Source organism: Planococcus citri, chromosome 3, assembly GCF_950023065.1.
Source record: "Planococcus citri chromosome 3, ihPlaCitr1.1, whole genome shotgun sequence".
NCBI classification, from domain to species: Eukaryota; Metazoa; Arthropoda; class Insecta; order Hemiptera; family Pseudococcidae; genus Planococcus; species Planococcus citri.
Genome location: NC_088679.1, coordinates 40,829,021 through 40,850,405, shown reverse-complemented (window position 1 = coordinate 40,850,405; position 21,385 = coordinate 40,829,021). Strand labels below are relative to the sequence as shown.

The window sequence follows — 21,385 nt, the reverse complement described above, 5'->3', positions numbered from 1 at the left end:
TACTTCTCAATTTTTTCGTATTATCCAATTACTCGAAATTCGAAAATTTTAAAATCAACTTCTTGTAGGTTATCAAAATTTTTACGATGAGAAATTTCTGCTTTTACGTTTCTGGCCTAAAATGTTCAAAACTTACCTATACTTATGTTCAGAATATAAGTAAGAACCTACCTATATTTACAGTCATTTGATATCTACACACAGCTGACTTCTCTGTTTATGGATTTTCTTACTCAGCAGATTATTGGATTAATTGTCACTATTTTGTAAAATTACTAGAAATGAGAAATGCTGGATTGTGCAATACAGAATTTCATCAGAAATGAAATATGAAATGTGGATATATCGAAATGTCACAGGCTTAAGTTCTTAGAAAAATTATATTTATACAGTTTTCGTAATCGAAAGGTTTATAAAAGTATCTATTAGATTCATTCGATACATAAAGTCATTCGCGATTACAACCTACCTACTCGGTGTTTACGGTTTTATTTTGAATTTGACGGTTCGATTAATTTAATTGAAATGATGCGTTTCGTTGAATTTAAACTTAATTTTATAACATTTTATTTGATGGTTTTTCACTTATCGTATGGCGATTCGAATGGCAGATTTATTCGGAAAGGCAGTGTTTCCGGTGAGTTGAAAAATGGAAAAATTCCAAAAGAACTTTCGAAATCAATCACCGATACAAAGATAAGATCGCAAGGAAGAAATGATTATTTAAAACAGAATCCGTTTTACGACAGAAATATTTACGATTATTCGTCAGGTTTTGATACATTTTTTAATAACCTTAAAAGTTATCCCCAATCGTCTATTTCATACTACCCCGTTTCAATACAAAACGGAGAATACGTATATCCTAAAATATTCGATCGTTTTTTTCCTTATGATTCCAATGACATGTCAAGATCTTTGTCATCTCCTGTAGGTTTCCCTGATCAAGAAAGTCAAATCCCATTCTACCGAGATGCTGAAAATTACGGTCAGCCCTCCGAATTCCAAATCATTAAGCATTTGGTGCCAGTTGGATATTCCAGTCATATTGTCTCTCCGAGGGAAGCAGTTTTGCCCGTCAATGAAGTTGTTATTGATCCGAACGTGGCTCAACATCCAATAACAATCTTACCTTATCCAAATCATGCAGCTATACGTCCACCTGTAAATGATCAAAGGTACTATAATGCAGATGTATTGTTGAAGGCGTTGGAAAGTGCTGTTAAAGATTCGACAAACTCAACAGATACCAATACTACAACCAGTTTCCAAGATAAAGTACAGTTGATTGCACGTCTAATGGTAATGGTACCAACGTTTGCCGATGAAATATTCAAATGTCTATCTCGAAGTGAAACATTGAGTAAATTCATCCAAATGACCCACAACGGCGATACTTAGTAGTGGTGAGAACAATAATTGATTTTACATAGATAGACAATTTATTCGTTAAAAATTTTTCAATGGGCTTATTAATTAAGTTTTTTATTTTTATTTTTTGAGTTTATTGATATGTACGTTTGAAAAAATTCTAAATAGGTGAGTGCTTACCTACCTAATACGTATAATGGATCATTATTACCTATTTTTCTTGTCAATTAGTTTCGAAAAAATTCAACTTTGAGTCAATTAAGGGATTGAAGCTCTTAGAAAATCAAAAGAACATTCCGAAGCTAAATACTTACCTACAACAAAATTTAGTACCTACTCAGCTACTTGAATTTGATGATCTTTTCTTTTATTATTTTGAAATTTCCTATAGTAGATACCTATTTAAAGGAGGCAAAATTATTTCAAATTCAGTATTGATTTGGTATGATGCATAAATTTATAATATAAATCGATAATTATTTACCTTCCAAGGTAATAAGAATGAATAATGCAGAAGGGTATACGTTTAAAAATCATTTTGAATGAGTACTCGCGTTCTAGATTTGTAATGGCGGATTTTTAATAATTAATTGGATTTAGTATTTTAAAAACTATTAAACGATTAAAAAGTGTCATCTTAAAAACTCCATTTAATGTTCTTCAATTTATATTTATTCAGCTTTTATCAAGGAAGGAAATGGAATTTACACCACTTTAATTTAGCCATTTGGTTTTTATTGCTGTATGCAAATTACTCAATAGTTTAGGTAATAATTTTTACCATCTTGCCATTGCTTGTACATATATCGTAATAAACATGAAATATTGAATTTAACATTGTTGTACTGATTTAGAATGGGGGGGGGGTGCATTATGATAGTGTTGATAATCTTTAACATTGATTCCTTTCCCTAGAAAAAAAGTTCAACTTCATTTACGTTCATGAATTTATGCATACGTAAGAAAAATTGACACTCGATGATATTGGGTTTTTAAAATGAACAAAAGAACTTGATATACATTTTGAATAATTTTTATCGAGTCGGTAAACAAATAAATTATAACATACCATACACCATGGTCTTTCCATAGCCTTAATTAAAAACCACCAGTCTAAATAGTTAATAGGACATATTTGACAATTAATAAATGTAATTGTCAATCGTAACACAGCAAACTGAATTTGTCCCAGATATCATCTCATAATTATTGCTATTAAACTAAAGAAATCAACTCCATAGTACAAATTAATGCATACTAATACATTAATGAGATGGTTGACATCTCTTCTGTTCAACTAGACGGCTAATATAGTTCATCTTTTTATCACGACTGCTTGAACTGAAATAAAAATTTGTCTGTATAGGCTACGTTTTCGATACATAGATATTCATGTTTCATTATTGTTAAGTAGGTGCGGACTGCAATAAAACTCGTAAAAAATCATTCTACTTATCTCTACAAAGATAAAAAAAATGACAGATACTTCATGGTTGCGAAAATAAAAACACATTTATTTTTTATACCGAAACCACAACCATACTGTTCGTCACTAGATAATTATTTTTCTCAACGAGTACCTAATACCTACCTATATTTTTTTTTCTTTCCATGATACCCAGAAACTTTGATGCAAAATGTAAATAAATATACCTGATAGGTAGGAAAACAATGAAGTATAGGTAGTCGCAATTTTTCTGAACATCGAGTTGATATCTAGCTAAAGGTATTTAAAAAACTAACAAAATCAAACATAGGTACCTAAGTCTTGTAGAGATTTTTATCAATTTTTTTCAAGAGTGAAGATGGAAAATTGCAAATTTTTTCATGTTGTGAAAAATGAGTAAAAATATTTGAAGTTACCGATAAGTATTAATAAACAGGCAGGTTTAGGTATCCACCCATAATCGTATCTTGTATCGTATTTCACTTATTTCTCCTTGAAAAATTACCAAATGGGTGATAAAATTTCGATTATCTATATTTTTCATTTGTTTGTCACACAATTCTACACGAGTTGAAAGAGGAACGGCATATTATCTTGAATCGTAATAACTTTTAATAACTCATTCGAATATATTTTGTCAAAAATTTAAAATAACGCTCATTTTCATTCCATAAAATAAAATCTGTTGAAGTGAAAGTCAGACAAATGAATGAAAATGGTCAATTTAAGTGTAGGTATTGAAGGTTTAATGCAAACACAGGCGCTTACAATTACTTGCATTATTTACTGCTTCGATACAAATACGTGTATCATTGATCGTAGCAATCTATTTCGTCATCAAAACCCCAGAGGTGGGTGTATATTTTATTTTTCACACGTTGTATTTTATATGTTGATACCAGGCGTAGATGTCATTATACTTCGAATGATGAATCGCCTGGAACTAAAAGTTTGCGTAAGTAAAAATTCACTTAATCATGAGAATGTAATACATTTTAAAAGCTGCTGAGGTACCTACAAATCAGTTTTTTGATTTGATTAAAAAATAATAAAATGTAAAAAAATAAAAAAATAAAATTTTATTTTGCTGTTGTTTTTTTTTCAGCAATCCACAAATGCGAGTAGGTATAGCTGTACCATTAAAAAATAATTCCTATAAAATAACATTCTTAGAAATTTTAACCCGGAAATTATGAAAATATTGGCAAAAAATATCGCCTTCATTCTATCACTACGTTCTCCAACCTCTCATTTTTTAAATTACAAGTTACCGGTGACTCGATGATCACAAACGTAAGATGATTTCCCACGAAAGATGCCAAGAAAATGAAAGTTCCGATACATTAACATCAATTATAATAGTTTTTACTCTTAAAGTACATACGAATAATTTTGTTCAACCGAGATCGTCATAAGTAACAGCAGTTTACCTCTCGTTCGTGTACTTCACTTTTATAATGTCGAGCTCCGATTACTCCGTACCGCTCGGATTAGTTATTACACAATGTGCGTTCCTACCGAACAGTTCATTCTAAGGTTCACCAAACGATCGAATACGTTTCAATGATCTTTTCTTTACGATAAAATTCCAAGACTCGGGTGTTTTTCCATTTTCTCAAACTGTAAGTGAAATATTAATAATGAAAAATCACTATTTCGAAATGTATTTTCTTCGGTTTTGTGCTGTGTAAGTGATTGTGGTGTTTATGTGCTGAAAATATAAATGCGCGGAAACGCAACTTAAACGACTGAAGTGAGATTAAAAAAATTCGCGTTTGTTTGATCGTTATTACCATGTTTCAGCAGTTGTAGGTGGTATTTGCGTACTTGAACGTGTCGTTAGTTATCGCGAAAAATTTCAGTTGTCAGAACACAATAAGCTCGATCTAGTGTGAAATTTTCAATCGTCGTGTGAAGGTAAGAATCTATTTTATTTTATTTTTCCTGTAAATTTGTCATTGGTTGACTTTAAAATTTATTTTGGACAGAGGGTTTAACAATGGTGAGGGGGGGGTCTTCGGAATATTGTATCAGAAATCCGAATAAATTCTCGATGTATTTTATCGAATTATTTCGAAATGATAGGTATCTAAATTATTGAACGATTAATTGGCAAGAACTCATGCAGGGTTGCAACTACATAGACAGACAGAGTGCGGAGTAGCTTTGCTCTTTAGGGTCTCATAAAGTTGATAGGTAGGTAGTTAAGCTGATGAGATGATTATGTGGATTAAACGAATTCATTTCTCCACTCCTCTTGAATATTCTTTGGTATTATTGAATTGAAAGTCTTAAAATTATTGAATACTTCGTAGGTCTCGAAGATTTTGCGGATGAAGACTTTGGACTCGAATTCTATTTAGCTTTGGTATTTTCTTTCGTTCTGTTGTTTAAAATGAACTAGACAATGTCGGGCAAACCTACCAAATGCCCCAACACTTCAACTCTCTTCGTCCGTATTCGAATTTTGAAACATTGAACATCTTCCTCTTCTCCGTTTAATCACACTTACTTACCTAGTTCATTGAGTTAACTGATCGTGTTATCGTAGATAGGTAATCAGTTAGATAGGTAGTGTTCTCTATGTCACTATTCAATGCCATGTTCACATACCGATCAAATTCACCATATGAAAACAATTTATATAACAATTTTCTCATTTTGCTCGAGAATCAAAGGCATTCCTACCGCAATACGTACTTACCTATTTAGAAAAAAACAACAAACTGGTAAGTGTTGTTGATCCTCACGCAGTGATCGTGAGAGTAATTTTAATTACCTACCTAGTGCGTTAGACCACATAAATTACTCAACGTCGTAACCTCATTACTTGTAAACACAGTACGATCAAAATTCTCCTCAGACTTGGAAGGTATTCGATCCAATAGTACTCGTAAAGTAGATCGCTGCGCTGTAGAAAAGTTGGTCATAATGCTGCCTTCATTGTGAATATGTGACTTCCTCATGAACATGGACATATCATGGACAATGTGTTCGGATACATTATTCGCAGAATATCAGCCCAATTCCAAAAACAAAATACACATATCAACTCATCGTCGACAATATGCATTACACACACGTGTAGTACCGTTATGTAAATAACACGTTGTAGCGTTATTCGTCTGCATAAATATGATATTGTTTTAATAATACCTACCTAACCTATTTCACATTGACGTAAACGTAAAGTGACGAATTCGTACGGATTTTCTTATCTTCCGTCTGCTCCTGCTCTTCTGCTATGTTAACATGATGTGGAGATCGTTTTCTTTCGCATCAATCTGCCTATTACTTACCTATACGTAATCTTATCTCGCATAATTTTTAATAGCTTCGCAATTATGTTGACAATAGATTTAGATAGGTGTTTTTTTGTACTTGGGACTGGGTGAAAACTCATAACGACGATATGCGATCGAATGTTTTGATCTGGAAACAATACCTACCTAACGATTCTGATCGAGTGTAAATGAGGCAATATTAAAAATGAAAGTTGAATTTTCTGTCGTAAGAATAAAATCAAAGTGGGTCTGGATACCTTCGATTTAGTCAAAATTAACTTCATACACTTTTGTTTAAATGATATAACCGTCTGTGATAAAAATTTTGAAATACAAAATGTGCAGCATAGAAAACTGATTTTTGAGAAAAGTCGAGCGTTTAATCCAACGAGAAAAAATAAAAAGAAGCAAAATAAAGCTTGAAATTTCTCACCCAAGCAGGTAGTAGAGTCTTTGAATAATTTTTTTAATCGAAACCTTGTTTATGAGTGACTGATGAGTTACCCTGTGACAACGGGGCAAAAATGGTAGCAAGTGCCAAATTCGCTTTTTTCAACATACTGGGTCGAAATTCCACTCTCCAATATTCAGTTAATTTTTGCGTTAAAAGTGTAAGGCTTTCTTCAGCTCTCATAATGCAAATTTGTACTTCATACCTGATTATTTAAAAATCCACAGATTTGATCGACATGCGTTCTATAATGCAGGTACCTACGTTAATTACGACTTACTCTCTTTCCTTTCCTGCCAGAGAGATTGAGTGGATACTTATCCTAATGATTTAAGTACTGTTGATAGGTGGGATATATTAAATGAGAAATATGTGAAGATCTTAGGTACTCTTCAAAGAATTTTTTTCTACATAAATGCAATTGAATAAAATTATAAATCAAAGAGCACAGAGCAGAAAAATAACGATAAGTCGACGAATAAAAATACATAGGTAGACATCTCGTGTTTCAATTAACTGATCCGCTCCACTTGTCGTAAATAGAATGTATAGGTGCATAGGTAGGTATAGTTAATAGGTATCATCATTAAGGTTTTAATAAATGAAAAAAAAACCATACACCATGCAGTACAAAAGCACCGACCGATCGACCGACGGGATATTCGTTTCAAAAACAAAAATTTACTATGCTAATCACGGTAAACATATTTTTTTCGATTTTTTTTCCAATTCCGATTCATAAATTATAGGCGTATTATTCCGATAAAAACCTCAACTGCGGAGTTCTCCTATTCCATGAGCTTCCAAACGAGGGTTTAATCGCGTTTCAACGCGGTTATAAAAAATTTTCATCCGACTGTTTACCAGCGATGATCCGTGACAAAATTATTCATTATTACAGAAAAATTTGGTTTTCATTTCCTGATCATTGTACCATACCAGGTTTTTTTTTTACAGTCAAGAAACACGAAACCAATGAAGGTAGCGTTAAATTGTATTTTATGACATTGAAAAGGTCACTCTCGATAGAAAACTCGTATCTCGTATTTATCTAGGACATTATTGCCCAGTTTCCATTGTTAATTCATTAGTCATAGTGCAATCCGTTGTATCTGCGTATTACTCGTGTACGAGTACGGTAACATAAAAAAAATAGGTAGGGGAATCCGCGAATTGCTATGAAATAATCTCTATTAAACGTCTTCATTTTGATTTAGGTAGGTCTAGGTACATTAGAAATATTAAATGTGTAAATATCAAATTAATTGAATGAAATTAGCTAATGTCGGCGCGGCATCGTTATCACTCAGTGTGAAATTTATATACGTACTCGTAATCAAATATAACACGTATTGTCATTATGAATTTTAATTGTCATTAATGTACATTTAGATACTTTATACTTTCTGTAGATACTTAAATATTTAACCATGCTACAATTCGCGCAAAGACACACATTCTCAGCGAATTTATGTAAGTAACGAAACTTAAGTCACAGAGTACATAAGTTTGAAGTACTTAGTTGTCTACACCTACACTTTACAGGTGAATATAGGTACCTACTCGTAGGTACTTGATATTTGCTCATCAAATTGGAATGTAACGGTTCCTAAATGAGAATGAAACATTGAAGATGGCGATAAAAATAATAAAAACAAAAATGAGTCTACTTTCTCTTTCTCTCGTGAGTAAATACTCGAAGAATGTAAAAAAATTGAAGCAGTTCACTACTTTCTTAGGCGTACTGAAATCGGACATTTTTTTAAAAACTGTCATTAATTAAAATATTTGAAAATTTTCAATTAAATTTTGATTCAGCTGTGTTTTTGGGTTGAAGGTTGATTCACCAATCGGAGAGGGAAAGACGTTGATGAAATAATTACTGGAGAAGGAGGGGGGGTTGGATTTCAAATTCTATAAGTGTAGATTTTTATCACATAAAAGTATCTACGCATCGATTTTGAAAACCCCAATAAAATTTCACAAATATCAGACTATCGCGTTGTACGAGTACAGATTTTTTTGAGACCTACATGTTGTATTCAGGGCAGGGCAAAGAGTTTTTTCTCATTTTCAACTCTGTGTTGACAGTGAATCAACTCTTAGCTAACTCTCTTTGTTTGATTTTTTCAAAAATGGATTGAAAAGATCGTTGAATAGCAGTCTTTTAAAAAAAAAAGAAAATCCAGTCAAACTACCTTCAAGTCCTTCAACTCTTTTTCCAATCATATGTATTTTCACATTTGATCATTGCAAAAGCAATCACTCGAATTTTAACCCCCACAGTAATTCAGCAAATACCTAGATTTCGAAAAATTTTGGTGAGAAGTTGGACTAAAAAATTAGATTGTGATATTTTTTTAAAAAATGAATTCAAGTCATCACTCACTTTTGAGGGTATTAATGATTCCCTCAATTTGCTCAAGTCGATTACCGAAGTTGATTTCCATGGTACGGAAACAACAGGCCAAATTGATGAAAGTTTGTAATTAAATTTTATGGCCTAAACATTTTTCAATTTGCTCCTATTTTTTTTTTTTTTTTAGAATCCATAGCGAAAATTTGAATGCGACATTCCATTCCTTAGTTTTGACAGTTCACAAGATGAAATTTTTTCACCACAACAAAATTGGAATGGAATGGGGATAGTTAAAAACTGAAATTTCTGACAATTTTTGTCAAGAAAGAAAATATTGATGTTTTTTAATTAAATTGGTGTAGAAAGTAAAAGCGCAAAAATGCTAAAAATTTGCAAAAAAAATCTGAAATTTGAAGGGGAAAATGAGATGTAAACATCTCGTGTCAATGTAAAAATTCAAAAATTGTCAAATTTTACAGAAAAATCAAATTTTAAAAATGAATTTTTAAGCAAGCAATATTTAAAAAATTAATTTTCCACAGAACTTTAGAAGTCTTCTGAAGTACTTACCTACTTCAAAATTTTTTCTGTGGGAAAATTTTGAAGCTGCATCGAAACGGTATCCGGGTTTTATTATCAGGGATGAAAAGCTAGCCAAAAGCTTAAAGCCGAAAGCTGAAAGCCGAGCTGATTTTCGCACTTAGCCAAAAGCTAAAAGTTTGCAAGTTTCATTTTTTCCAAGCCAAAAGCTAGCCAAAAGTTTCATTCTTTTGGCTTTTTTCAAAGGCTTTTTTGCAGAATTAAATTTTATAAATTCAGAAGAAACAAAAAAAATGAAAAAAATTTCATTCAATTTTATTTTAATAGGATTTAATAGTGAAATGAAAAAAGGAAAATTCTAGCAATGAATATTCTCCACTATCACCAATTATGAAATCAATGTACCTGATCTAATTTTTAATTCCCTTTTTTTGTAAATTGATGGCGTATCAGCTAAAAGTTCAAAGTCAAAAGCTGAAAGCCAAAAGTTCAAAGCTGAAAGCTTAATGAAATATAGCTGAAAGCTGTTGAATTTAAAATACAAGGAAGAGCCATTGGAAGCCGAAAGTTTGGCTAAAGCAAGCCTTAAAACTCGAGATAGCCGAAAGCTAAAGCCAAGTTTTAATTTTGAAATTTAAAGCCAAAAGCCAAAAGCTGAAGTTTCATTTTAAGGCTTTTCATCCCTGTTTATTATACGTCAACTGAAATTCACAAAATTCCAAAATGAAAATTTTACATGTAAAATTTTCATTTTGGCGGAGCTTTGCAAAGCTCCGCGGCATTTGACCCTGTTTTATTGCAATTTTGTTGTGATTTAAGGACTTTTTCTTTCGACCTCTCGGAGATAAAAAAAATATATGTACATCTAGTAATAAAAATGCTGTGTTTTGAGACATTGAATTTTCTTTCGCTAGTTTTTTGAACTTGTTCATGGCCTTGAAAAGTTGAAAAGCACCCATATGCACTACTGGAATGGGCATGATTTGAATTTTTTTTTCAAATTCAATAAACCATTTTTTCACGGTGCTTCAAATGTTCATTATGTAATGTCAAAGAAGTTGAAAAATTGAACTTCTAGAAAAAAAAGTCATCGATTCAGAGTTCGATTCTTATTTTTAAAAAGTTTTAGAACAGTTCCGACCCTGGTGGTATGTATTGGAAATGTAATCGAGAAATCGTAATCGAGACCAAATTATCATCGATGAATTGCCGATAAAAATTCGTAATTTAGGTTAGTTGCTCCCTCTTCGCCCCTATTCTCAAAATGAAATCAATGTCTTGCGGTTACCTCCAATTCATCGTTCTTATGCCTGATACATGAGTTCGTTTTTATAGGGATACAACAACACGAAATTCATTAAAGGGACAACGTCCTAAAATGTCAAGCCAACTGCAGAGTCATAAATTTCCTAATTCAACAACCACGAGAAAAAGTCGTTACCTTCGCAATTTCGCCAAAGTGGATCCCCGAACTAACGGCGAACTACTTGAAATCGCCATTTTAAAACCTTTTCAAGATCTCCTCTCCTTCATCCTTCTCATTTGACCCCCGTGTCTTTGATTGCTAAATCTCTTATCTCTGCACTTTATTTGCTCATACAGTCGAATAAAAGCGAAAAATGTAGATAGGTACCTAGTTTGAGTTGTTATACTGTATTTGGTTTATCTGCATTAGTTCATCAAGTCGTATAGAACTGAAATTACGTGTCCAGTCTCCACCAAAAAAAAAGGCTTACAAACTCGAATGCCCTCATTCTAGGCGATCTTCCAATCGTGAAATAAATTCATCGCGATTTACTACAAACGAAACGAAACGTTTTCAATTCAGAATTGGGTGTTTTAAATCTAATCGTACATTATTATTTTGTTTACAGATTGATTGACTGATCGATTTTCCAACAACAATGAGTTCGACGACACAAAAACGAAGACCTATTTCTATTCACGATTATCCAGAGCATTTAAACCCGTTCTCAGAGTGCCATTTCAATGTTCATCCTTATGTTCCCGATAAACGTAAAATAATCGTCGATAAGTTACGCAAAAATGGCACCTGGTCGTCTAAAATCAGCAAACGACTGAATCGATCCGTTAGTTGGATAGAAAAATCTTGGTAAGCATATAGAAAACGTTGAATAGTTTAATTAAACAATCAAAAGGTGGTTAGAAACAAACAAGTTGGGAAAATCAGCCATAGTGTTAATTATTTCAGCCTTGAATTATCTGACTTGAAAGTTTCGAAAAACCAATGAACGGTTAAAAGTATTTGTCATGTAGCGGAAATTAAGAAGGATCTTTTAGGAAGTTCAACTTTTCGTCGCTCTTTTTTTTTTTTCTTACGTAAGAAATTTTCTAGACCGTTCGTGTAATGTTGGTAGGTAGACGTGTAAAATACAAAGTGATCACTAAGCAATCTATACATCATGCAAAAATGTCAGTTTTAATTACACTACGATCAACGATGGCAGTTCTCAATAATGTTATACACTTTCGTATTGGAATTATTTTTATTCGAAGGAAATCATAGTCGATAAATTTTTCGCGATAATGAATTTAACAGATACCAGACACACGCTGGCAAATTGTAATCAATACACTGATACCGATAGCAAACAGCGTATACTTGATCGCATTTTCCATATAGGTCTACTTATGCACTTATGTGGTTAATTATATGTGTAGGCCATCTATTTAATATTCTAAAGGCATTGATGTGTCTGCGTTCCTAACATATATGTTACGTACTGTGCATATCTTGCTACGTATTAAATGAAGTCATTACATGATCTCTTTTTTAAATTAAATGTTGTATAAATAGGCTGCAAGTGGATAATTCGCCAAGAAGAGTTTATGAAAGTAGAATATGTAATGATTTGCACAACAACGCCTTGTATGCTAAGCAAAGTCAAGTCCATAATGAATCGATGACCAGAAGAGAGTCATGTTCCGATGTAAGGCATGAAATCGAAGCCACACCCCACGAATATATTTCAAATGGTTTGTATTTTTAGAAAAAATTATTAAATAACTAGACCATCCTAATCAATAGTAAGTATCGAATTATCGGAAAAGATCTTCATAAGAAATTCAAGGCCATCGGGAGAATAATCTTCTAGTTTAAGGTGTACTATCGCATTGGAAATTATTTTTGACACATACTGCATACATACAAGGACCCACAAGGTCATGAAAAAAACCACATCTGGTATTTTCAATGAGATGAAAAAGTTGAGCAGACAAATTTTTAGACAATATTCCATAATTTAGTCACCAAGGTGTACACAGTTTTGTCGTTACAAATTATTTTCAATTGTGATTTCTACCTGCAAATCTCATTAATGGTTTTGTTCAACTAGGTAATTCAATGGAAAAAAGTAAATCAGTAGAACATTTAAATAAATGCGACACTAGGAGAAGAAAAAAACGTCCTGCTCCTCTACCACCGAGCGCAGTTCGTAGTTCTGTGACAGAGACGGAAATCGTTGAAAACACTGATCAAGAAAAAGTAAGAATCTATCATATTGGTTTGGTATATGTATTTACAGTGAATAATCCATTTCCAACAAAGCTCCTAATCAAGTTTTTCTACTGAGCATTCAAAGTGTAAAACCTAATTAACGTAGGTAGGTAAAAGTAATTAAAACGAGTTGTTGAATCACGTTTTTTGAATTCCAAACATTTTATAATGACTGATTGACGGAGGTTTTTTCCAAACATCGAACTTACACGTTGACAAAATAATTACGTTTTTAAAGCAATCACAAATGATTTGACATGTTGAATCAATTAGGTAGGTATCAAGTTTTTACCCAACATTATTTTCACGGGTACAATAGAATACTCTAAATAACTAAATCGCTTTCTTAAAATTTTTTTTCGAAAAGTGAAGGCTCTCAATTAAAAAAAAAAAAATACTAAATCGACGTTAAAAAATAGTCACGAAAAAAGGGAATTGGTTGAATGATGAACTTTCAATCTTCTCGTTATTATGAAAAAATTTAACAATTTTTTAGATGTTCAAGTCTGAAGTACGTATAGCTGTTTGAGTTCTCTAGGTTGCAGTTTTTTTTCTCTCCAAATTAAAATAGTTGTATTCTTCTATCACGCTTTTCATCCGGATTATTGAATTTATAAGAAAATGACGCGAATTTAGTTGTTTATAATGATGATGTGATGATGTAATTATGTACGTATATTACTCATCAGATTTCATTCCTCGCACCTAAACAATACTTGTAAATGAATAATCGTAATTATATTTTTCAATTGTCAACTTTCAATTTTTGATTACGATTATGGAAAACCATCTCAACAATAATCGAAAGAAAATCATTGTCCAAAAGAAAACCTTTTCAACGAGTAAATAATAATTGAATGATGTTTATAATTATAAATGAAACCAATTTACAATATTCAATTCTCGGACAGAATACCATTACACTTGGAAAAATAATGCTTTGAATGCGATAATATTACACCATTATTTTAAACAAATCAAATCAACTCTACAAAATAAAACTTTATCGCGAATTTACGAACATGATTTTTTCCACTGTCCAAAAAGTCTGTCGACGGTTGATTTTAATTTGAAAATTAAATTTCCAGGTAACGAATGACGAATCCGAAACGGAAGAAAAAATTTCAGTTTCTCACGAGGATGAACCGAACACATCCATTTCATTAAATGAAATTCCTATTGAAGATGACAATTTACCAAATGTTCCTAGCGAAACCCCCATCACGGAAGTAGACGAATCAAAATCGAGCGATCAAATTAAAATTGTACGAATTGAAATCGACGTCGATGATGAAAAACAATCAAAACTGCAAACAAGTTGCGAACACGATGATGCTCCAATTGAAAGAGATGAAAAACAAGACGAAAAGCTCGATGTACAAGTAGACGAAATTCAAGACAAAATGATCGATATAAAATTGGACGAAAATCAAGAAAAACAGGCCAACGTACAATTAGACGAAAATGCCAATATTTCTTCGGTTAAAAACGAAAATGAAAACTGCAATGTAAAAACGAATCAGAAAACAGCATCATTAGCAGCAGATAATGAAATACACATATGAAAAGCATAAATTTAGATTCAGTAGTGAAAAAAAACCTAATATTTGCTTCAATGCAGTTAAATTCACTTATGCAAATACGTCGTGTAGTCTGAAAGGTGACCTTTATAATTTGAATATACATACGTGACCAAGACATGTATCATCCAACGTGCAGAATTTAAGATAGAGAGAGAGAGAGTGAGAGCGAGGTATATGTATAATGTATATGCACAATGTAAGTAAGTATATCTAGATTTCACGAGAAATCAAAAATTATACCACGATTATCGTACGACTTTTCGAGAAGCGATGAATATGTGCTAGTTGAATTCCAATTTACTCGTTCCATTTTGTAACTATTTGTATAAATTTAGAAATACCGAGTTAATAGAACTTGAAAACCATATTTACGAAACTAATGTCAACATTCAATAATTTATTTATCAGAACGAAACTGTTCCATTTTACTTGAAATATAAATCATACGTATTTTTCAATATTTTATTTCGCATGAAAATAAAATTATCATCAACATCATTCGATCTTCTATCACGTTTAGAAGACGAAAAATTTTCTGGTAAAAAATATAATCACAGTTGAAGATGTTTTCGCACATCGATTTCCTTTCTTCAATAATTACGAGCTTTCTTCAGTCTCATTTTAAATTTTGACTTATTTAATTTACCTCCTAGTTTTTGCTTGAATAATTTATTATCCTTCTTACTGTTTTGCAGTTTCTTACGAACGATACTCCTGAGCTTGTTACGTTGTTTATCAAAATCAGTAACCTTGTTTTCATCTTCAGGTTTGAAAAAATCAATAGCTTCTGCATAAACAGAGAATGAACAAAATAAAATCAATAAATTAATACACATTTGGAGATGTTTCTCGATTGAAACAAGATACTCTGAACCATACCTTTAAATCGAGAATCGTTTTCTTTAAAGAAAAAGGTCTCTCCCCAAACACCGCATTTACCAAGAACTTTTTCCGATGCTGATGTAGATGGAATATCGATGGGTGTTTCCATTTCCACATCTTCTTCACTCTCATCATCAGAATATTCCTGCGGGATATTTTCTGCGTGATAATTATCTTCCGAAATTGTTTTCCCTGAATCTATGTCACGAATGGGGAGACTAGACGTATCTGAAATATAGAATACTGGATTAACGATACAGAATTAAACATACTACTTATGTTCTTCAAAAATAGCAACCTTCTTTAATTTTCTGATCAAAAAGTGACGATAAGCTGAATCCGGATTGACTTTCAGTTTTTTTGAATGCATCTTTCAATGTATCCGCCACAGAGTAATGTTTTTCTTTAGAAACTTCGGGCTTCGCCACAGGTTCAGACTTTTTATCATATTCAGATTGATGTTTTTCTTGTTTCTTCTTAGTTTTCTTTTTCTTCGCATCGGGTATACTGGTATCCTTTTTTTCAACATTTTTTTCTAAAATTTTATGATCTGGTCTTGTCGGATCATATCTAACCAGTTGTCTGAACAAAAAATCAACTTGTTCGAATCAAATACATTTTTTTTTAAACTATCAACGATTTACAAAGTATACCTGTGTTCGAAAACTTCTTTTGCAACGCTGTCATTTTTCATTTCATTTTCCAACGAATCGTGAACTGATTTTTTACGTTTGCGTTTCTCATCGGATATCGACGTATCGTTGGCGTCAAAAAATTTTTCGTCCATTTTAAATCGGTCATCTTCTGTATTCGTTACTCTCCATTGTGGTGTCTGTAATAAAACAACGAAAATTAATTCCAAGTTTAAAATGCTGGCGAAGTAACTCAATAGGTCAGGAATTTTATTTGTAAAAATTACTTCTTTAGATGAGTTTTCCGTTGAGTGCTCATTCGTTCGATTCATAGTTTTCCATGCAATAGTCTGAAATGCAGAATATGAAACTCAACTTGAAGATAAACGCAATTTTATTTCTAAATTAAAATAATAATACATACTTTTTCTTTTTTCTCTCCATTGAAAAGTTTACGTTCAGGATATTTCTTATTGGGCCATACTTTTTCATTTGTTTCTTCAGTGATTAGGTTACGTTCATTGTGTTTATCACTGGAAGTATTTTGGAACGATGGTGACTGAAATCAAAATTCATGCAAAAAAATATAACGTGAATTTTCAGTAATGCAGATTATTAATAATAACTACTAGACATCAATATTTGAAAGTTACCTGAGCGTCTTCTTTTTCGGTAGATTTAGGTTTCTCTTTGAAACTGATTTTTCTAATTTCATAATTGCTGCTCGTGAAGTCGTCTTTCCATACATCACTGAACTCTTCGAATTTTCTCATAGCGGTATTTGCATTATTAGCTGAAATATGGATGTTCACGTTTTCTTGCGGCAACTTCGATTTAACCGCTGCACTTTTATCTTTCGGTTTCGTATCATTCACTGAAACGGATGCCGTGCCTCGAAACATAGGTAAATTACGTTGCCGAGGCACATCTTCGGCCGTTTCAGCGGCTGGTTTAGAAGTAGTCGAATCTTCAAAATTACCATCACCGAACACTATTTTTTTATTTTTCACTTCGCTGAAGCTTTGACGTAATTGAAATGAATTGGAAGTACTTTGATCGTTAGATTTGTAACGCTTGTGAGGAATATTTTCAGTTTCTTCGATCGTTGATTGCGGAGCTGGATTTTCATCATCATCACCAAATATTATTTTTTTATTTTTAGTTCCGTTGAAGTTTTGACGTAGTTGAAATGAATTGTAAGTTGTTGGAGCGCTAGATTTGTTATTTGATTGGTATTTCTCATGATGCTCCTTTTTCAATCTTTCAAGGAAGCTTTCTTTAGCCGGCTCTATCTTCAAGGTGCAGTTATTCAACTTTTTATTCCTCAATTCGGACAAACCTACGTACAAATCAATTCATGAACTAAGTATGCATGTTAGAAACAAGAAACTTGAAACAGTAAACATTTCCAGATACTTACATTTATCAACATTATCAGAAGAGATATTAACAAAAGCAAATACAGCTTCGTCATCTAAGACTTTTTTACGTTTAATATCAATTTTTGAGACTTTATACTTATTGAACAAATTTTCGAGCGCAGGTTCCGATACATCTTTGGGAAGATTTCCCACAAATAAACGTCGATCTCCCATATTGAACTTGCGTATCTTGAAAAATTATACTACTTTCATGTTCTTATAACTTATCCTTCGAAGAATTCGTAGAATAAATCACATTTTCGGCACAAAATTCACGAAATTTTCAAAAATTTCAAACCATGTTGCATTGTTGCGTGTTTGTTATCACCTCACTAATCAGTTATCACGTGCAACGTTGTTTCAATGTTGCTCAACATTAAAATCAAAATCCAATCGAAAAGTAATGTTGGGATTTAAAATTTCAATTTTTTAAGAATTACGAAAAGTAATGCATTTACATTCATTGGAAATTATAAAATGAAAAACGTTAAAGTTGAAAATTAAGATTTTAAAAGTTGCAAAAGTTGTAGTTTCATTTTTAGTAAAATGAAATACAGAAAAAAAATCATTTGATTTTTGAAATAATGTCAACACTGAATAAACATAACAACCGATTACAGAACAATTCTTGGAAATGTCAATAGTTCGAATTATTTGAGCTCTGCTTCTTGAGTTGAGGTTTGAGGTTGAGCATGTTTTATTCACGTTCTGAGCTGAATTTTGATCAATTTATTCATTTTTCTTCTTTATTCGTGTTCTCCACTTCTCCGGCCGAGTTCAGAGTTGTTCAGGTTGCTTGGAATTCGTGACATCGCCAAAACTTGGTCACCTATACATACATATTGGATTCTCACACTTCTCAGCATCTCATCTCATCAAAATAGTTGAATAGAACATCACTCGTCAATTCGAAGGTTCTTGACAATTACACACAACACTCAACAGTTAACATCATCGAACTTGAGGTAAGTGTGAAACTGAAATTTGATTATTCATCTGTGTTCTCCACGTTAGTATGCACATCACAGTAAACGTGTTGATTCTAGTCATCCAGTCTTGGAAGATTCCACATCCAGTGAAGATTGAAAGGGATCAAAAAGATGAGTTCGTTCACAATGCAGGGGACAGAAATTTATTGTATAAATTGCCGTAGGAGTTCATATCTGCTTATTTACCGATGCAATGGCCATGTGCTTGATTTCATGATTGAAAATATTGAAGATCAAAATGTCGAAGAAATCGGTGAATACATAAGTCTTCACTTCTTCAGCTCTGGTTTGAATGGTACGTACACAATTTGAGCTTTGATTATTTAATAAGCTAGGTAGGTACTCCAAGATACGGGTTATGGAGTAAGTTATAAATTGAGCAGGGCCAGCGAGAGAGCATGTGGAAAGGCCGTTGTTGTAGAGTAGATGGTCCCAAATTTTTTTCCCCGTAAATTTTCTCAATTTAGCCAAATGAAAAACCTGGTTTCCGCCACCCCTGCTATTTACGTAAGTTTTCTCTTTCTGTAGCCAGTGAAATTTCGTTGAATATTTTCGTAGTGAGCTAGATCTACACTTCTACAGATTTCTTTGGAAGTTAGAAACACGTACACGTTGGTCGTAGACAAGTTGAGGCCCCAGAAGAAAGTGAGCACGCTGTGCAGGTACAATTAATGCACCCTTCGTACCCGCCTTTCTTGTAGTCTCGAAGTCAGGTTGTGATAAGGTGAATGAAAAACGCATTATTTGGTCAATCATTTGAGTGATGCTGATGTAGAGTGAGCGTAGTTTTTGATTTTTTGACAAATTGTTCCCGACTCTCGATCCAAAGTACATACCTATTACCTACATACAAAAACTTGGTAGGAAAAAACATTTGGAAATTGACAGTTACTATTGAATAATTGTCAGACTCAATTTTAAGTAAGTACCTTAGGTGGAGATTGGTGGTGAAGTTTTCTTGTGGTTTTCAGTTTTTTAATAAATTTACTAGTTTCTGCTCTTTTAAATCATGGTGTATAATCATTTGGTAACTTAATTGAACAAAATAATTACAAAATTGTGGTAATTCTTCAACCTACTCGATACTCATCTATACTTACTTCGAATGGTCAACACTCAACTGCTGTGTTTACCGCTCAGATCCAGTGCCGTCCCTGCCGTCAAAAGCGAAAGCGAATGTGAGATTGTGAGTCCCGAGCAGAAACATTTTTCACACCCCCTCCTTCCTGTGAAGAACTGTGTTTATTGCGTGGAAAAAGACCGTATTTCCAAATCACTAAATTATTTTTGAAAAACGTAGGCTCCGGGAAAATTGGCCCACTCCCCCCCCCCTTGTCGGCGGCACTGCTCAGCTCGTAAATGTTTTGGGTTGATGAAAATGAATAATTTTGTGCTTACAAGTTACTTACTTATCTAATACATATAGACTACCAGCAGTGATAGCGGTCAGTTTATTAAATTATTATTACCTAGGTAAAATTTCAATTTTTTGTCAAAATATAATTTGAAGGATGGTACCAAATTTGATTCACAATTTCAACTATGTGTTTGAAAATTATTTCTTCCGATGATAAATAGGTACATATCTACCTATTTGAGCTGTTTTGGGATTTTCATATATTGCGGCAGCGTGAGTATTTTATTGAGTTTTCCTTTTAAATTTTTGGCATCTGAAATTGAAGATAAAAGCCAAAATTATCATCGAGTAAAAACACCTAGGTACTTTGGCAATTTTTCTTTCGCGCATTGAAAAATTTAGGAGGAAAGACGCCATGCGCGAGATTTTCCTCAATTCAACGTTCACTTCCGTTTAAAGGCAGTGTTGAAAATGCCGGGTTCGGAATAAACGGGTTTTCGCGTATCGAAGTTATACTTCGTACCGGCATTATTTTACGCGTGTTATAATTTGAAAAAAAAATATATCAATTTTAATTTATTACATTTATTTATTTTTTGAAAAATGAGTTTTAGTTGAAATCATTTTTTTTGTCAACTTAAAATCTTTTGAAAAATGTAATTGAATAGTCAAAGTTGGATTACCTACTTTTTAAGATTTGAATTAATTTTTTTTGTGAAGTTACTGCGGTATTTATGTTAAATAAATAAATTATTTTCTATTCAAATAAATCCCTCATCTATTCATTGGTGTGAAATTTCAAAACTCGAATTATAAATTTGTTACTAAAATAAAACAATGTGATTTGCGCGATTTTAGCGGTGAATTTGACTTTTATCCTAGTGAAAAAAAAATTAGAAAATCCGGCACGGTTTTCGAAATATGTGCGTTCGTCATAAGCCGTCCTGATGGTGTCTTATTTATTTTTGATAATGATTTTAAGTGACGTCACAGCGACCCTGACTTCTAGTCGCATCGTCCGTACGAAATACGGTGACGTAACCGGTGTAATTGTAACTCCTGATTCTAGGCATTTGGACGCTGTGGAAATATTTCGAGGTATCCCGTACGCTTCACCGCCAACTGGAAATTTACGGTTTATGCCTCCGGTAACGGGAGCATTATGGTCCGGTATCAAATTAGCCGATAAATTTAGTCCAGTTTGTCCGCAAAGATTACCAGATATATCGAATGAAACGGCCGCTTTGAAAAGAATGCCTAAAGGAAGACTGAATTATTTGAAACGATTAATGCCTTATTTGCAGAATCAAAGTGAAGATTGCTTGTATTTGAATATCTACGTTCCAGTACAAGGTAAGCTTTCAGTTTGCCGTTAAATTTTTTTTTTCAACTTATTCATACGTTGTGTTAAATACTCGTATTTGGGGTTTCGGTTTACTTTGTTAAAATACATTTGGCTCGGTTAAACGTGTGGCTTGGAAAGTTTAGTGATTGATGTTTATGCGGCCTGAAAGTTTTTTCTTCTTTTCGTCAGCTTTCTCACTTCAGATTT

At 32.7% G+C, this 21,385-nt stretch overlaps 4 protein-coding genes across 4 annotated transcripts in view; 3 read left to right on the top strand and 1 right to left on the bottom strand.

Moving 5' to 3' along the window:
- Positions 1-373: 373 nt before the first annotated feature.
- Positions 374-2,206, top strand: LOC135841015 (uncharacterized). The gene is made up of 2 exons (XM_065357794.1): positions 374-637; positions 935-2,206. The coding sequence occupies exons 1-2, from the start codon at positions 526-528 to the stop codon at positions 1,399-1,401; spliced, it is 579 nt and encodes a 192-aa protein (XP_065213866.1). The 5' UTR covers positions 374-525; the 3' UTR covers positions 1,402-2,206.
- A 2,014-nt stretch (positions 2,207-4,220) lies between these two features.
- On the top strand, positions 4,221-15,010 carry LOC135841013 (uncharacterized). The gene is made up of 5 exons (XM_065357791.1): positions 4,221-4,735; positions 11,327-11,565; positions 12,271-12,449; positions 12,809-12,957; positions 14,058-15,010. Exons 2-5 carry the CDS (start codon positions 11,357-11,359, stop codon positions 14,532-14,534), a joined length of 1,014 nt encoding a protein of 337 aa, XP_065213863.1. The 5' UTR covers positions 4,221-4,735; positions 11,327-11,356; the 3' UTR covers positions 14,535-15,010.
- LOC135841012 (probable RNA-binding protein CG14230) lies at positions 15,001-17,818 on the bottom strand. The gene is made up of 8 exons (XM_065357790.1): positions 17,487-17,818; positions 16,720-17,405; positions 16,491-16,625; positions 16,354-16,416; positions 16,088-16,266; positions 15,733-16,016; positions 15,432-15,662; positions 15,001-15,339 (listed from the first exon to the last, which is right to left on the bottom strand). Exons 1-8 carry the CDS (start codon positions 17,659-17,661, stop codon positions 15,143-15,145), a joined length of 1,950 nt encoding a protein of 649 aa, XP_065213862.1. The 5' UTR covers positions 17,662-17,818; the 3' UTR covers positions 15,001-15,142.
- Positions 17,819-20,290: 2,472 nt separating this feature from the next.
- LOC135841613 (neuroligin-4, Y-linked-like) overlaps positions 20,291-21,385 on the top strand; it is a 233,732-nt gene continuing 232,637 nt past the window's right edge. Inside the window, exon 1 of the mRNA XM_065358649.1 lies at positions 20,291-21,186. Within this exon, the coding sequence (XP_065214721.1) occupies positions 20,781-21,186 (406 nt within the window). The 5' untranslated portion in view covers positions 20,291-20,780. The remainder of the gene's footprint in view (positions 21,187-21,385) is intronic.

Bases quoted from the DNA above. Each gene is read 5' to 3' on its own strand.
- LOC135841015 (XM_065357794.1), top strand. From the start codon at position 526: ATGATGCGTTTCGTTGAATTTAAACTTAATTTTATAACATTTTATTTG. The intron at 638-934 runs GTGAGTTGAAAA...CATCTCCTGTAG, and splicing joins TCGGAAAGGCAGTGTTTCCG to GTTTCCCTGATCAAGAAAGT.
- LOC135841012 (XM_065357790.1), bottom strand. From the start codon at position 17,661: ATGGGAGATCGACGTTTATTTGTGGGAAATCTTCCCAAAGATGTATCG. The intron at 16,626-16,719 runs GTAACTTTCAAA...TTTTGATTTCAG, and splicing joins CCGAAAAAGAAGACGCTCAG to TCACCATCGTTCCAAAATAC. The intron at 15,340-15,431 runs GTATGGTTCAGA...CTGTTTATGCAG, and splicing joins AAACGATTCTCGATTTAAAG to AAGCTATTGATTTTTTCAAA.
- LOC135841013 (XM_065357791.1), top strand. From the start codon at position 11,357: ATGAGTTCGACGACACAAAAACGAAGACCTATTTCTATTCACGATTAT. The intron at 12,450-12,808 runs GTTTGTATTTTT...TTGTTCAACTAG, and splicing joins CCACGAATATATTTCAAATG to GTAATTCAATGGAAAAAAGT. The intron at 12,958-14,057 runs GTAAGAATCTAT...TTAAATTTCCAG, and splicing joins AAAACACTGATCAAGAAAAA to GTAACGAATGACGAATCCGA.